We start from the raw sequence: 17154 nt of genomic DNA, 5'->3' as shown, positions 1-17154 counted from the left end.
TTACTTTAAATTTGACTTCTACACTCCTCACTGATTATAATGGTAGACCAACGTACATGCTGGCCTGTAAGACGACATATTGTGATGGTTCTGAAACCATCCCATTTAGTATGGATTGTAGTTCTACAGAATGGAATGTGATTCCCTGTATGAGGTTCCTTTGGTCAAGTCATACTGGTGTAAAAAAAAGTGTGGGAACAGACTTATGTTGAATAAAAATAAATTTCAACTGTCTTATATTTTCCAAACTTTATTGTGAAATTGAACTATAAACAGATTTCTGTATACATTTGAGTACTACAGACACAACAAATATTAATGGAGAAAAATTAATTCATAATCTGCATCAGTAAAATACAATTCCTTTTGTGGAAGGGATCAGATTTACAGTCCAACCACTTCCAAGGGATGCTCATGAAAAATGCATTTGATTTTGCCCAATTAATAAAGAAAAATGCACAAAACATAGTGTTTTGGCTTACAAATCTAAGTACTGACATCTTCCTGAAGTCAAACATCACACATTTCTTAAGAATAGGAAGGAGGTTTCTTCCTCCCTGAATAACCAGCATATATCATTTCATGTACACATGTCTGCCTCTCACAAAACCTGGAGTGGAGCAGCCAATGGGTGGGTAATGTAAACTCTTACAGTCCTCAGTGCCTGCCCCAGCTTTACAAAACATTGTATAATGCCAGTGAGAATTGACAACAGTTGCACACTGACAGATCCTTGCCTGAACACTGCTTTACCCAAATCCTACACACAGAACTATCCCCAGTGCTATATCCATATTATTAGTGACAGACCTGTGCTTACCAGTACTGTACCTCAATGTTAAATGATGTCAGATTAGTACCTGATCAGTTGATTAGATTAGTACTATCCCTATGTTATACAATAACAGACCTGTGACAACTAGTATATGATCTGTATACATTGACAGACTGTGCTCACTGTTTGTTGTCCCAGTATTATTCAGTTACAAAGATTTGTCCACCAGTGCTATACCCATGTTATATGGAGACAAATCTGTGTTCATCAATACTGTACAGAGTGGCATTCAGCAAGAGACCTCTGCCCACAAGTGTTATGAATGTAGTGTACTGTATCAGATGTATATCCATCTGTACATTTCACCTACCAGATATAAACCTGAATCTAGAATCAGACCCAGAATATTGACCCAGGTAGGTCAACATCCCTGTGATTTTGGTCCATGCTGTATCTGCTAACCCCCAGGGACAGGAGCATGACATTCACAGGATGAATTGCTCTTCTTCCTGGCTGCAACTAAAGCCCCCTCCCTATTCTGCCAGACAACATACCTGCTGCTCTTTTAAGAGTTCTGGCTGTGATGACAATTTGTCAAAGGTGTTGAAAACCCCACATGATAAGTCAGCAAATGGGCTCTTGGTATGGCATGTTGTGTTGCACAGACCTATTCTGCAAGTAACCTATCACAGATATGTAGCACAGATTCCCATGACCACACACAAATAAAATGCACTGTCATTGGAAACAGGACAGCAAAATCTGAAAGGCTTCTTTGAAATGATTTCACTATGAAGATAATATACAAAACAAGTTCATTTATAGCAGAACTATTGTATAAAATGACTTTTCCATGAAAACATGACCTATGACATTACTTGCAGCAGAAATCCTCATGAAATTTCATATCTATTAGGCTAGTATATTTTCAAGAAATGATAATACATTTTAGTCTACTAATGTTTTTGGAAAACAGCATTTATTGGCATTCCAAACAGGTTTCCACCACTGAACTGATTTTTTAACAAGAGTTACAGCTGTTTTCTTCTTTTATAGTGCCTATCCATTTATTAACAGATTCATTCAATTCCATTCAACATATTACAGAGAGTCTTTCACTTCTGGGAATTTGTGTTGCTGGCCTAGTGCCAAAACCACAAGGCTCCCTTAGCTATCAGATCTTGTAGTGTTGCATAATGAATGTCTCATATGCTTAGGTGATTTTGGAAATGAAAACAGAATTATGTTAAATTAATTTACTCCTTAATATAAGTTACATTTTAAATTGCTGTGTCAGCCACTCAAATTGGGTCAGCCAATTAGCTTTAAATTTCCTCTTTTTTCCAGCAACAAGATGCCCTTTAACATCTCGTGTTTAACTTTCTCGTGTTTATGATTTGCGCTTTAGCATTATTGCTAGGTGTACCAGAACACGCCTTATACAAAATTTTCTTTTCATTCCAATGTGACATTCTGAGCCTTTTTTTAACCTTCCAACTATCTATTCTGCCCCAACATATTAGGCCTGGATCTTCTATGTAGAAGGCGAAGCGTTATTCCAAAAACCAGCCATTCAGCTTGTACTAACTATTTTACTATCCAAGGTCACAACCTCTACTGCTTCCTAACTTCAAATGTAATCCCTGGTCCCAAATATTGTTTTTTCGCCCCTAGTGATTTTAAATACAAATCTGCTACTCCTTTAAACTTACCTGTAATATTATCAGAATGAATCTTAGCTCAATTATCACACCATCAATTGTACTATGTTATTCTTGTATATTCCATAGAAGGATCACAGCTTCTGATACCACCTAACAGAATCAGGAAGATTTACCCATCTGAGTGGAGACACAACTAGACACTTAGGATGAAGTATTAACAAAGAAAGAAAATAAGGGACAGGATGTGCACAGGCAAGCTGCTATTTTAAAAAAAAATTATGTTGGTTTGTGTCTGATGAAAGAGATTGTTATCTTTGGCAATTATTAAAATATTGCTTGAATACGTAATCATGTGAGATCTATTTCTGACTGCAGAAGTGATCATCTCACACAGCTTAAAATTACAAAACTAGCATGGCCTTAGGGACTAGTGGGTTTTCTGAAGTGAAGTTTCACAATCTTTCTCCTTAAATTGCCTTAGATTTTTAATTTGAATTTTCACATCTTTCTTAAGATCACACAGATATCAGTAGGGCAAAGATTCCATTGATAGCAGGGGTTCCCAACCCGGGGTCCACTGTCCCCTTGCTTAATGGTATTGCTCAATGGCATAAAAAAGGTTGGGAGCCCCTAATCTACAATTTTGTGGGATTGGTATCAGGATTCCTTTTGACTGCCTTTATTGTGGTTACATTAACAACAGCTCGCAACTACTTACAGTGCTGACTGTAAAACTTAACAATTTTAGTAGAATAAAGTCAGAATGAGATTATCTCAAAGAGTAAATCAGATTCACAAGAAACTGCATCAGTGAAAATGAAACTAAAGCGAGCTTTCTTTTAATTGCCTGAACTCAACAAATCTCAGAATCTGAGTTGAAGGCTATTTAAAACATCTAGATTACATATCCTTGGAAAGTAGGAAATCATTATCCTGTGTTTCTGTTTATCCCACTAAGCAGAAAGTCAAAAGAATAAGCTGAGGGGATTTTTCCCTTCTCTAAACTGAGGGGATTTTTCCTATACAGGTACTGTAGATTGAGGGCAGCTGTCAGAGGGGAATGATTTAAAAGCAAGAGTTCAGAGACAAGATGTCCATGTAAGAGTAAAAAACAAAGATGGTAATGTTGGGGAACTCCGTTAATGAAGAGTATTGAAGTTTGATCAGGGAACCTTTGTTAGGTATAGGAAATCGGTATTGATCAGGTCCATTCAGGTTCATAGGGATATAGGAGTAAACTTAAGAAAGAAATTAAGAGGGAAAAAAGGGTCCAAAAAACAACTTTAGCAAGTAGGATTAAGTAACATTCTAAAACCTTTTATAAGTATATTAGAAACAACAAAGCAGGTAAGGAAAGAGTGGGTCTCCAAACAGACCAAAGAGGTAATCTATGTATGGAACCAGAGGACATGAGTGAGGTCGTAGATGAATACTTTCTATCTGTATTTACCAGGAAGGTAGATGTGGAGGCTGAGGGTTATGAGAGTGGTGCATTGATATTCTGAGCATGTCATCAGAAAAGAGGAACTGCTAAAAGTACCGGTGCACACGAGGGTGAATGAATCCCCACAGCTTGAGAGGACCTATCCAAGGATGCTAAGCAGATCAAGGGAGGAGATTGCTGAGGAACTGATGGAAATATTTGCAACTTTATCAGCTGTAGTTAGAAAAAAAGCATTAGGGATAAGCTTGGAAGCTACAAGCCAGTAAGCCTTTCATCACTGATAGGCAAGTTAGTTCAGGATTTATGCTCACTTAGAAAGGCAAGGAGTCATTAGCTGTCAACAAGGTTTTGTGATGAGAGGTCAAGATTCACAAATCTGATCAAGTGTTTTTTAGGAGGTAGCTATGAAATTTGTTGAAGAGAGCACAGCAGGCATTTGAATATGGCCCGCGGGGTAAGTTGTCCAGAAGTTTAAGACACAAGGGATCTGGGGCATGTTGACAAACTTGGATCTAAAGCTACTTCCGATAAGAGGAAGGGTGTGGTTGTAGATGTGCTATTTTCTGACAGCGAGTCTATAACATTTGGCGTAACATTAAGATCGGAGCTGAAACCTTTGTTGTTATAGACATATATGACTCAGGTCCAGATGAACGTGGTCTAATTAGTAAGTTTGCAGTTGACATGAACGTTAGTGGAGTCATAGATAAGAAGGCTGTCCAAAGATACAGTATGACATCAATCAGCTGGAAAGATGGGCAAAGGGGCACAGCAGAGGCAAACAGAATTTGATACAGACAAGTGTGTGTATGCCTCTGGGACATAAATTTCTGGCAGAAGCATCTAAACTAAATGACAGGGACCTTAGGAGTGTTAATAAACAGGGAGATCTTATGGTGCAAGCCCACAGCTCACTGGAAGATGAATAGGGAAGAGAAGAAGGCATTTGGTATGTTTGCCTTCATAAGTCAAGGCACTGAACATTAGAGTTGGGATATTATGTTGCAGCTCTACAAAACATTAATTAGACAGCATTTAAAGTGTTGTGTACAGAAACAATGTGGAAGCAATACAGAAAGTGCAGTAAACAATGGTGCAGGTGCGGGTCGACGGGACAAGGCAGAATAATAGTTCAGCTTGGACTAGACGGGCTGAAGGGCCTGTTTCTTTGCTGTAGTGCTGTAAAAGTCTATGACTGAGAGATTTGTGAGGATGCTGCTGGGATGGATGAATGGCTTACTGTACGGGGAGACTGGACCAGCTGGGTTTATTCTCACTGGTACACAGGAGGCTGGTGAGTGACCATAAAGAGGTTTATAAAATTAAGGAAGGAACAGGTAGGATAGGCAGCCAGAGTCTTTATTCCAGGTTTGGAGTATCTAGAACTAGAGGGTACAGTTTTAAAGTAAGAAGGAAGAAATATAAAGAAATTTTAAATTTAAACTCTGCGAGGGGTAAGGTCTTTATTCAGTGGGTGGTGGTGATGGGGAAAGAGCTGACAGAGAAGCGGATGTAGGCAGATGCAGTTGCAGTGTTTAATCAGTCATTCCAGTGGCCCAGTCAGCGGAGCATCACACTGTGAGGAGGTGACTTGCAGGTCGGCAGTGCTCATTTAAAAAGAGAGCTTCACGGGCATTCGGGGTGGAGGGGCATCCATTTAAAACAGAGAGGTGGAGAAATTTCTTTAGCCAGAGGGTGGTGAGTTTGTGGAATTTGTTACCACAGGCAGCTGTGGAGGTCAGGTTGTTGTGTGTATTTAAGGCAGAAATTGATAGGTTCTTGATTGACCACAGCATTAAAGGTTTCAGGGAGAAGGCTGGGGAGTGGGGCTGAGGAGGGGAAAAATAAAAGTATCAGCCATGATGGAATTGCGGAGAAGACTCGATGAGCCAAATAGCTTAATTCTGCACCTATGTCTTTTGTCTTATGATCAGTATTTGAAACAGATAGCTAGATAGGAAAAGCATGGAGCATAAGGGCTAAAATGCCAGCAAATGGGATTGGCATGGCTAGGCATCACAGTTGGCATGGACAAGAGCCCTGTTTCTGTGCTGTGATTATAAATCAAGGCTGGATAAATTAGTTACTGTCATTGTTAGAAAAGTATATGGAAACTGTAGAATACTCCAATGGAATATTATTTTTCTAATAGTAAATTAGAGTCACTCATTATGCAAATAGTTTCAGAGAAAACAGAGAATAAAATCACTTCGCCAAACCTCCAACTCTTTTCAAATATACTGCAGCTTCCCACTGATAACTGGATTGGTGAACATATTTTTACATCCACATTGGCAAAGTTTAAAGATATCAATAGCAGTTTTGGACTTTATTACTTATTTGATGAGATTTTTTTCTTAAATTTTAATTTTAATTTTAATGCTTAGTCGTCAGGGCCAAAATGTCTAATTCTGATCCTGTCTCTTATAGTCTAATCACTCCGAAGATAAAAGATTTTCGATATCCTAGTTTCACTAGTAGTGGTGACAACAAAAGATTGAACTAAATTTTCTCACTATATTAATCAATATTTTTCAGAATCTTGCTAAATGCTCAAAATAGAATGATGTTATTCAAATGAATATCAATAGAGATGATGACATTTGAGTTGTGTATCTGCTAGAAGGAAGTGTGTGTGGACAGAACAATATTTTTCTGAATGCCCTTGTAAATACCAGGCACCACAGATTAGATCTAGCACAATTAAATACAGAATGAGATTATTTCTATTAAGTATATTTTTCATTTCTCTGCTTTAACTACGAAGCCTTGTGTCTTGTGAACATCTGTTGTAGTGGTTAATGCCTTCTACTAATTTAACTTCAGATATATTAAAAAAGTCAAATATAGGATACAGGCTTCACTTTAAAAATGTTTGAAAGTTACAAAGTTGTTTCTAGTTGTTCAAGAGGAAATATATAATCATGAATGATTCAGACTAAGGAGATCACAGGACTAGCAGTCAACATAGTGCAAGCTAAAAAAATCTATACAAACAATCCAATTTACTTCTATGCCCTGGGCTTATTAAAGAGGGAAACAAATCAAGGTGCTGCAATCTGATTACAATACAGAATGCAGAACGGCACTCATATATGGATGTTGTACGAGGCCAAATGAACCATTCATCAGCATTAATTCCTTACACTCAATTATACACACTAGTGAGAGGGATGAGGGACAAGAGGGCTGCAAGTATTTACTGAACGTGACCTCTGGAGAAATGGGGAAAAAAATTGGAGAAAAAGGAAATTGCAACATGAAAATGCAATTAGAGTTCATCATCACCGACCTTGTCAAATGGCATGGAATGCAATATATTCTTTTTTTTCCTTTGAGCAATGCATCCAACCTGAAAGAAAAGTAAGCCTGCAAGTATGGAAAAGAATGCACTAATAGGAGCCACCATGAAGGACCAGCCATACTGAACTTTAACCATCGGGTACGGGCACACTTTACTTGGCTCAATGATCTGACCCATCACAGCGATAAGAGCTTGAATCCAATAGATGTACATAACAATGGAAAATGTGGATGAAATACCTGTAAATAAAATGATATGACTTCAGTACATATATATATATATACTTAATTTCTCTACAAAGATTTCTAGCAACTACTAATGATGTGAGGATGTGATTACAAAGATCCAAGTGAATGCCAGCACTTTTTTTTTCGAGGAGACTAAATTCTGTTTTATTTTCTGAAGAGACTCTTCCATACACCCAAACATCTACATGTCAAAATACTTCCCACTTTGCTACACTTGAAATATTGATTGCTTATACAGATTTACACTTCGTAGTTTGATCTTTTAGGTTGAATAAAACTAACTAGACACAATAGATGTGGGGTTTATGCAAAACATTGTAAATACATACATTTTCACTTATCATTTCTGTTCACTGCAGTTTTCACAGCAGCTTTCACTGGCAGGGTGACCACAAGATCATCGGGGTCTGACTGATAGAATTTGTGTATGCTCTTTCAAGACCCTGTCTGCTTTTGGTGGGCACCTCATTAACTGACGTACAAGAGTAGTGGAGCTGGTGTTTGATCTGCTCTATCTGAGAAATTTCTCCTTTCATTCTTGATCAACATATTACCTTCTAGTTGGATGACTGTGGAACCCAAAACACAATACTACATCTATATTTTCTCAGATAAAAAACAAAATATGATTAGACTCATGGCTTAAGTGCACCAAATAAACAAAAGTCATAAAAGTTCAAACCAGCAGAAAACTAGGAATATTTTTCAGAGAACTCCAAATCTACTTCTATAATTAACTTCATCCTACTTGCTATTCCTTTAAAATAACCCCAAGGTCCCTACTTCCAAATTAACGAGTATTTTGGCATCTACAACAAAGGGCAGCTTAAAACATAATGTTCCCAAATAGAAATGATGCTTGTTTAAGAATGCAGCACTTACAAATTTCAACCACACAAGAGGTTCTGCAGATGCTGCAAATCACACACACACAATTCTGGAGGAATTCAACAGGTCAGGCAACTTCTATAGAAGGAACGAACAGTTGATATTTTGGACCAAGACCCTTCATCAGGACTGAAGAAGGTGGTGGGGAGAGGGAAAGGAGTGCAAGCTGGCAGGTGATTGGGGAAGGTGGATGAATAGGGGAGGTGGGATGAAGTGAGAAGCTGAGAGGTGATGGGTGGAAAGGGTAAAGGGCTGAAGAAGAATGAATCTGATAGCTGACGAGAGTGTACCATAGGAGAAGAGGAAGGAGGTGATGGACAGATGCAAAGAAGAGAAGGGGTAAGAGCAGTGACAGATTGGGGAATGAAAAAAAGAGAGAAGGGGGAGGGGAGAAATGACCAGAAATTAGATAAATCAATGTTCATGCTGTCCGATTAGAGGCTTCCCAGACAGAATATGAGGTGTTGTCCCTACAATCTGAGAGTGGCCTCATTGTGATGGCAGAGGAGGCCATGCATCTTGTGTCAAGTAACTGATCTCCATTCTCCATTTACACTTCAAATGTAAGTCAAGCGCATATGCTTCTTCTTCCCTGAGAAGCACCAGCCTAGCAGGTTATGCCCTGGACTGGAAATTTACTATGAGTGCCCCCTTTTCTCTGTGATTAGCTGTAAGATCCAGTGAAACATTGTTTAATCAAGGAACATCATTGTTATCTTAAACAGTCCACATCAGAGAACTCAATATGCCAACTCTCTTGAAGAAATCTGAAAAACTGGATCATTGTGATATATGAAAAAAATACAACAACATGTAAGAAGTTAAAGATGGAGGCTATTTTTCACTTTATTTTCTTGAGTTAGTGGCCGAGGAAAGACGAGGAACTCGGCAGGATATCCTGGAATGCTATTTGTTGGACACCTTGAGCATCTATGAGGTGCTGTAAGCTAATGCAGCAGCAGAAATGTATTCCGCCATAATTTCCAAACTCATTGTCTAACACGCTCCTCATGCTAATGCCACCATCAGGCAAGGGGACCTAGCCTAGCTTAGGAAGGAGTGATGAGGAATATGTTAGGAGCAACACAGGGTATAACAAAAAATGAGGTGCTATAATGGCCAGAGGGAAAAACTGAGCACAAGCTCACAAAACACCGAAAGCAACATGAAAAGACAGCGCTAAGCAATACCTCAACCCCAGGATCTTATAAAAACTCTGCAGTGCTGCTGTAATCAACCGTGAGTGCTGGTGAACAAGTGTATCGCTTACAAGGGAAGGGGTTTCCAAGATCATTGCTGGTTATCAACAATGTAAGAGTCTAGAATATCAGTGCCAAGCACTGAAATGTTTGTAAACATCTTGAGCCAGAAGTACTAATGAAGCAATCCATCTCAGCTTCCATCTGAGATTCCTGCCACCACAGAAGATAGTGTTCAACCAGTTCAAATTACTCCAAAGATATTAAGAAATTGCTGACAGAACTAGATACAGCAAATGATATTGGACAGACAACAAGCCAATGGTAGTGCCAGAACACTTGCTTTCTAGAACCAGCTGAGCCGGCATTTGTATTTACCCATAACTGGGGAAAATTGTTCAAGTACAGCCAATTCACAAAACCAAGATAAATCTAACCAGGTTATTTAATTACTGCACCACCAGCCTAGTCTCAATCAAGAGCAAAGTCATTGAAAAGGTGCTGTAAAGTGGCACTTACTAAAATCTGCTCTCCATCAGCCAGGGTGGGGTTTGTCAGGATCTCATAGCTTCGAACTTTATCACAGCCTGTTTTATAAGCTAGACAAAGGAGCTGACCTCAAGCTGAGCAAGAGCAGCATAACCATTTAGAATGAAATGATTACAACAATAAACCCTGGAATCATTGGGCAACAAGTGGAGTTACACCCTGCACAAAGGAAGATGGTTATGATAAATTGAGATCAATCATCTCAGCCCAAGGATACTACAAGTGTTTCTCAGGATACTGTCTTAGGTCCAGCCATCTTCAGATCAAAGATGGGGTGGTTGCAAATAATTGCAGTATGTTCAGTTCCATTTGCAGTTCTTCAAGGAGTATCTGCATGCAGCAAGACCCAAGCAATGACAGAAGCACCATACAAGTTCCAGGCATTGACCATCTTAAAAAGACCTATGACATTACCATCAATGTATCCCAAATCATTGATACCCAAAGGTTACCAAAGAATAAATATTTACAGTAACTGAATTGGCCACATAAATACATTTATTACAAATCAGGCACTGGACATGCTGTGGCAAGTGACTCACCTCCTAATTCACAAGCGCTTTTCCACCAACAATAATGCAAGATTGTAATGGAATACTCTTCACTTGGAATTGGGAGTGTATTGAAGTATTCCCTAACAAAACTCTGGTGGCTTAGCACCATGCAAGATGAAGTCACTCACTACTGGATAGCTCATCCACTACCTAAAACATTCACTTTCTCCACCAGTGCTGCATCATGGCTGCAGTAGTGTGCACCATCTACAAAATGCACTGCAGTTACTCACCCAGGCTGCTCGAACTACAGGTATCCTCCGCTTTTCGAAAGTTTGCTTTACGTCACTTCGCTTTTACGAAAGACCTACATTAGTACCTGTTTTCGCTAACCGAAAGAAATCAGAAGAGGATTTTCACTTTTACGAAAAAAAGGCAAAAAGCGAAAATAGCGTTCAGCATTTGTTTTGCAGCGAGCCATTATAGAGGCGGCACGCACCCCGAGTAGCGAGAGTGGCACCGCCAAGCTCCTTCCCCGGGAACTACACTCAGCATCTCAGCATCAAGCCGCCATAGCTTTGAACTGTGTCTGTGAGCATCTGTGATTTATCTCAATTTATTTTGTGCATCCGTTAGCAAGATGTGCCCTCAGGTATCAGAAAAGCCTAAGAGAGCTCGTAAGGGTGTTACGCTTAGCGCAAAAGTGGATGTAATTAAGCATTTCGATCATGGTGAATGAAATAAAGACATTGTGCATGCGTGAAACTTAAAGGTTACTGGAGAGAGTGCTTTGGCTGATACTGAAGCTGCTGAAAAGTTCCCGGAAGAACTGAGGAAAATAATTACGGAAGATAGTTATTCATATAAGCAAGTGTTTAACTGTGACAAAACTGCAATTTATTGGAAAAAATTGCCTAACAAGAGATTTATTTTGATAGAAGAAAAGCAGGCTTAGGGACACAAGGCATCGAAGGATAGGCTGTGTATTTAACATATCATTCCTGCTTTTACTATGTTAGAGTTATCTTAGGCTTTATGTGTTATTTTGTATGATTTGGTAGGTTATTTTTTGGGTCTGGAATGCTCAAAAAATTTTCCCATATAAATTAATAGTAACTGCTTCTTCGCTTTAAGTCATTTCAGCCTACGAAAGGTTTCATAGGAACGCTGTACTTTTGGATAGCAGGGGAAAGCTGTATACTCCCCAAACCTTCTACTTCTACCTCCAAGAAGCACTAGGGCAGCTGATTTTAAGAAGACACTGCTTGCACATTTGCTTCCAAGTTAGACACTTTTATGCATTGGAAATGTATTGCAGTTCCATCTAATTCATGGAACTCCCTTCTCAACAGCACCGTTTACATGCAATGCTTCACCACACATACTACAACAAGTTAAAGTGACAAAATACGGCCAACTTCTCAGGAACTATTAGTATATTCTAGACTTAGCAGGCAAATCCTCTTCCTGAAATGAATACATTGGAAAAAAAAAATACTCTGTAATATGAAGCCACATGTTTCTGTTTAAAATAAGCATGATGTCTTGTAAGGTGAATGGATCGCTTGTTTTCTACTTTCACTAGGGGAATGCCTGATGGTAATCATGTTGACCATGAAGGATTGGGGTTAAACATTATGAGCAAGGATAATAAGTATTCATTGAGAGATTGAGTATTGTACCATATAGCCTACTGTATATTATGGGACTACTTTATGCTGTAGTAACACATCGTTGAGCATGCGCTATTAGGCGCGTATTGATCTGTACGTGTGTGTTCAGCTCAGTTCCAATCAGTAAAGAACCTGTTAACTTAGCTCCTGTCTCCAGCGTTTTTATTTATAGCTTTGTTGTGTAACCTGGCCACATACACAACAAATTGGCGACGAGGTCAATGAACCTACATCGTATCGGAATGCCGTGTTTAATTGATAACAGCACTCGGAGGAAGAGCACAAGGTACAAGCCAAGGAGCGGGAGAAGGAAGATGTGAGTCTGAAAGGAAACGGAAGCACAGCCATGGGTCAGGAACGCCGGGAGACCGAGAGATACAGTCGGAGCAGCAGCACATCCAGCTAAGACCACAGCCGGCACCGACCCCAGGGGCTGAGGGTCTGCTTGCCCCAGAAGGGAGATAAAAAGGAGTGACACATGCATCTAGATGGCGTGCACTTGGGACGCGAGCAAAAAGGTCATGTGAGTCAAAAAAAATAAAACAAGGGACCATGGCTAAATTAACATATCAAAGATGGGGTTGATTGGAACCATTACAGCATTTGATCGTGGCATTGAAGACTGGGCAACACATTGAAAGAGTGGAGTTATATTGTGATGCTAACAGTACTAATGATGAAAAGAAAAGAAAAGCCCGCATATTACAGTGTTATGGGTGCAAAAACATACGGGCTGCTATGGAGCTTGTTAACCCCTGAAAAGCCAGCTGACAAAACATTCAAGCAAATAGTAGACACTCTCCAACAGCACTTAAACCCCAAACCACTGGTCATTGCTGAAAGATTTAAATTTCATAAATGGAGTCAAAGCAAAAATGAAAGCATTTCTGAATATTATGCTGAATTGCACAAATTATCAAAACATTGTCAATTTGGAGCTGGTCTATCAGACACATTGAGGGACAGGTTAGTGTATGGCATGCACTGTGAAACCACACAGAAGAAGCTCCTGTGTGAAAAAGACCTTACATTCGAGAAAGCACTAAACATCGCAATATCAACGGAAACAGTGGCATGGGGTGCTTCCAAAATACAGCAAAAATCTCTGGAATATGCCACAAATAAAATGTCACTGAACAGAAATGAAGGAAAGAAATGTTACCGTTGTGGGAACAGGTTACATGACCCGAATGACTGCTGGTTTAAAGACAAAGAATGCAGAAACTGTGGCAAACAGGGCCACATTGGCAGATTATGCAAAGCTAGTAAACAGCAGAAAAAGGGCAAAATACAGAGAAATAAGAAACCCCAGAGAGGAAAACACACCAATGTACACAAAATGAAAGAAAGCAATTCTGATGAAAATGACTCAGACAAAAGTGAATTATCTTGTCTGCAACTTCACAGCGTGGAAGAGACAGATAATCGAAGAGTAATATGGATTACTCCACCAGTGGCAGGCGTGAGACTGGAAGTGGAGTTGGACACAGGCTCAGCTTTAACAGTGATCTCTGCACATGACTACAAATGACTGCTTTCTCACATACCTCTGAAACGAACCAAACTACTGCTAAAGACTTACACAGGACAGAAAGTGCGTCCCAAAGGTAAAATTAAAGTGACAGTGACCTATGGAGGCAAAACACAGCAGCTGAACCTCTATGTACTGAAAAATGGAGGACCACCATTGCTGGGACGTGAGAGGCTCAGGAAAATCCAGTTGGATTGGCATACCATCAAGGCACTAGATGTGTCAGCAAAGGAGGAAAGCAAGGCTACATCTGAGAGACTGTCACAAATACTTGCTGACTCTGAGGAAGTGTTCATGAAAGAAACAGGAATTCTTCAAGGCATGAAGGCAAAGATTGATATTGAGGAAAATGCATGTCCAAAATTTCACAAAGCTAGACCAGTGCCATTTGCAATCCATCCTACAGTAGAGGCAGAGCTGAAAAATCTGGAGCAGACTGGGGTCCTGTCAAAGGTGGATTAGAGTGAATGGGCCACTCCCATTGTTCCAGTGATGAAGGAAACCTCCAGCACAAAACCAGGAAAACCAAGCAAGGTGCGCATATGTGGTGACTTTAAAGTGACTGTCAACCCAGTTCTCTGCACAGTACAGTATCCCCTACCCCGTATTGAGGACATTTTTGCTTCCCTGTCAGGAGGGAAACATGTCACAAAAATCAATTTGATCCAGGCTTACCTCCAAATGGAAATCGAGGAAGCATCCAAGAAATATCTGCCAATAAATATACACGAAGGACTTTACCAGTACAACAGGTTGGTGTTTGGGATAGCATCAGCGCCTGCAATCTGGCAAAGGTCAATGGACCAGGTCCTACAGGGGATTCCAGGGACTCAGTGTTACCTGGATGGCATCATTGTCACTGGCAAAGATGATGACGAACATCTTTCTGACCTAAAATAAGTGCTCACCAGGTTACGTGAATATGGGCTCAGAGCTAATTGACAGAAATGTGAGTTTTTCAGAAAGGAAATCTCATACTGTGGGCATGTGATCAACGAGGATGGCTTACACATGTCTCAAGACATGATAGAAGCGGTGCTGAGAGCATATCTTGGTCTAGTGAACTACTACTACAGTTCTTGCCTAACCTATCCACAGTCCTACACCCACTAAGTGCACTATTACAGATAGGGACACAATGGAAGTGGACTGAGAGCTGTGAGAAAGCGTTTCAAGAAACTAAAAGACTCATAACTTCAGAAGGGGTGTTTGCGCACTTTGACTCCTCCTTACCTATCCAACTAGCTTGTGATGCCTCGCCCCATGGGATAGGAGCCATGTTATTGCACAAGTTTCCAGATGTCTCCGAAAGACCAATAGCCTTTGCCTCAAGAACGCTACCTTCAGCTGAACACAACTATGCACAGATTGACAGAGGGGCCCTAAGCCTCGTGTGGGGAGTCAAGAAATTCAGTCACTATCTGTATGGCCAAAAGTTTACTCTGTTGACTGACCATCAGCCTCTCGTGTCAATCTTCAATCCAAGAAAAGGCACTCCAGTGATGACAGCACAAAGGCTGCAGCGATAGTTCCTTTTCTTAGGAGGTCACAGGTATGACATTGAGTACAAGGGGACCAAGCAACACGGCAATGCAGATGGTTTGTCACGTTTACCGCTGCCAGCTTCCGAGATAACTACGCAAATGGATTCAGCAGAGGTTTTTCACACAACAATAGTCGAACAATTACCAGTAACAAACAGCCTCATTGAAAGGGAACACGCAATAACCCTATGTTGTCAAAAGTGTATGACATCACGGTAAAGAGATGGCCAGCGTGGGGTAACACACTGTTTCCAGCCTTCTCAGCGAGGAAGGAGCAGTTGTCAGTGTGTTATTGAACACTAATGTGTGGTTCACGAGTTGTGATTCCTCCCAAGCTACGCACCAGAGTGCTGGAGGAACTGCACAAGGGGCACCTGGGTACCGTGAAGATGAAAGGTCTTGCCTGTGCCTATGTGTGGTGGCCAGGAATCGATAAACAGATTGAGGACTTGACCAAGAACTACTCTGGATGTCAAAAGATCCAGAACACACACCACAAGCCCATCTCCATCCATGAGAGTGGCCCTCATTACCATGGCAAAGAGTGCACATTGACTTTGCTGGACCATTCATGGACTCTTTTTTTTAATCGCCGTTGATGCACATTGCAAATGGCCAGAGGTCACCAAAACGAAGACAACCACATCGGAAAAGACCATTACAGTGCTGAGGACCATGTTTGCCAGGAATAGCATACCCGAACAAATCTGCACAGACAATGGATGACAATTTGTCTCTGAGGAATTCCAAAGTTTTGTGAAGAACGATGGAATCAAGCACTTTACATCTGCCCCTTACCATCCATCTACAAGTGACTTGGCAGAAAGATTTGTGCAGACATTCAAGAAAGCCATTAAGGCAATGGACAGCGAAAATCGACCACTGCAACACAAAATAGACAACTTCCTCCTTGCCTATCATAATGCAGTATATGCAACCACGAATCAGACCCCAGAAATGATGTTTCTGAACAGGAACCTGTGGTCCCGCATGGATCTCCTCAAACCAGATGTACGGTGTGAGGTGGAAAACAGACAGTTGAAACACTTGAATGCTAAGTCAACATGGAGCTTCAGTGTGGGACAGTCAGTTCTTGCACGGGATTACCGGACTGAAAAGTGGCAGCCGGGTATAATTTCTGCCATAGATTGGCCACAGATGTATAGAGTACAGGTGGGAGAGAATATGTGGAGATGTCAAGTGGATCACCTGGATGCTCAGGTGAAAAACTCAGCAACACCTTGCCTGCACTCCCATGACATAGAAGCACGTCATATGGATCAAATCCTGAATGCTTAGGTGAAAAACACAACAGCACCTTGCCCTGACTCCCCAGACACAGAAACAAACATTCCTGATGTGACCACATCGGCCTCATCCACAGATAAGCCTGTCATCAGCGCTTAGGACCCACCTGATGTACAAAGTACCTGTGGAGACTAATTCCCCAAAGCAAACGTTTCAGGACTGACGTTACCCAGAGAGGCAGAGAAGACCCCCACAGAGACTTGAGTTATAATTACCATAATTATCATTATTACGTTACTTTGTTATAATTTGATATTATTAAGTTACAAAGTAAATAATTGGTAGGCGTTTGTATGTTAAGGGTACACATTTTTGTTTAGTGTAGTGCCCCAGTAAAATAAAGTTGATACACTATTAAAATAAAAGGGGAGGAGTGTACCACATAGCCTACTGTATATTATGCACTACTTTATGTTGTAGTAACACATCGTTGAGCATGCGCTATTAGGCGTGTATTGATCTGTACGTGTGTTCTCAGTTCAGTTCCAGTCAGTAAGGAACCTGTTAACTTAGCTCCCGTCTCCAGCGTTTTT

At 40.5% G+C, this 17154-nt stretch overlaps 1 protein-coding gene across 2 annotated transcripts in view; it reads right to left on the bottom strand.

Moving 5' to 3' along the window:
* Nucleotides 1-247: 247 nt before the first annotated feature.
* The window catches only part of LOC134349537 (transmembrane protein 182-like), an 80939-nt gene continuing 64032 nt past the window's right edge, over nucleotides 248-17154 (bottom strand). For both annotated transcript variants that reach the window (XM_063054016.1, XM_063054017.1), the window contains exon 6: nucleotides 248-7426. In XM_063054016.1, the coding sequence (XP_062910086.1) occupies nucleotides 7155-7426 (272 nt within the window). In that variant the 3' untranslated portion in view covers nucleotides 248-7154. The remainder of the gene's footprint in view (nucleotides 7427-17154) is intronic.

Source organism: Mobula hypostoma, chromosome 7, assembly GCF_963921235.1.
Source record: "Mobula hypostoma chromosome 7, sMobHyp1.1, whole genome shotgun sequence".
In the NCBI taxonomy this organism is placed as follows: domain Eukaryota; kingdom Metazoa; phylum Chordata; class Chondrichthyes; order Myliobatiformes; family Myliobatidae; genus Mobula; species Mobula hypostoma.
The sequence above is the reverse complement of the archived record's forward strand: the minus strand, read 5'-3'. Positions and strand labels throughout refer to the sequence as shown.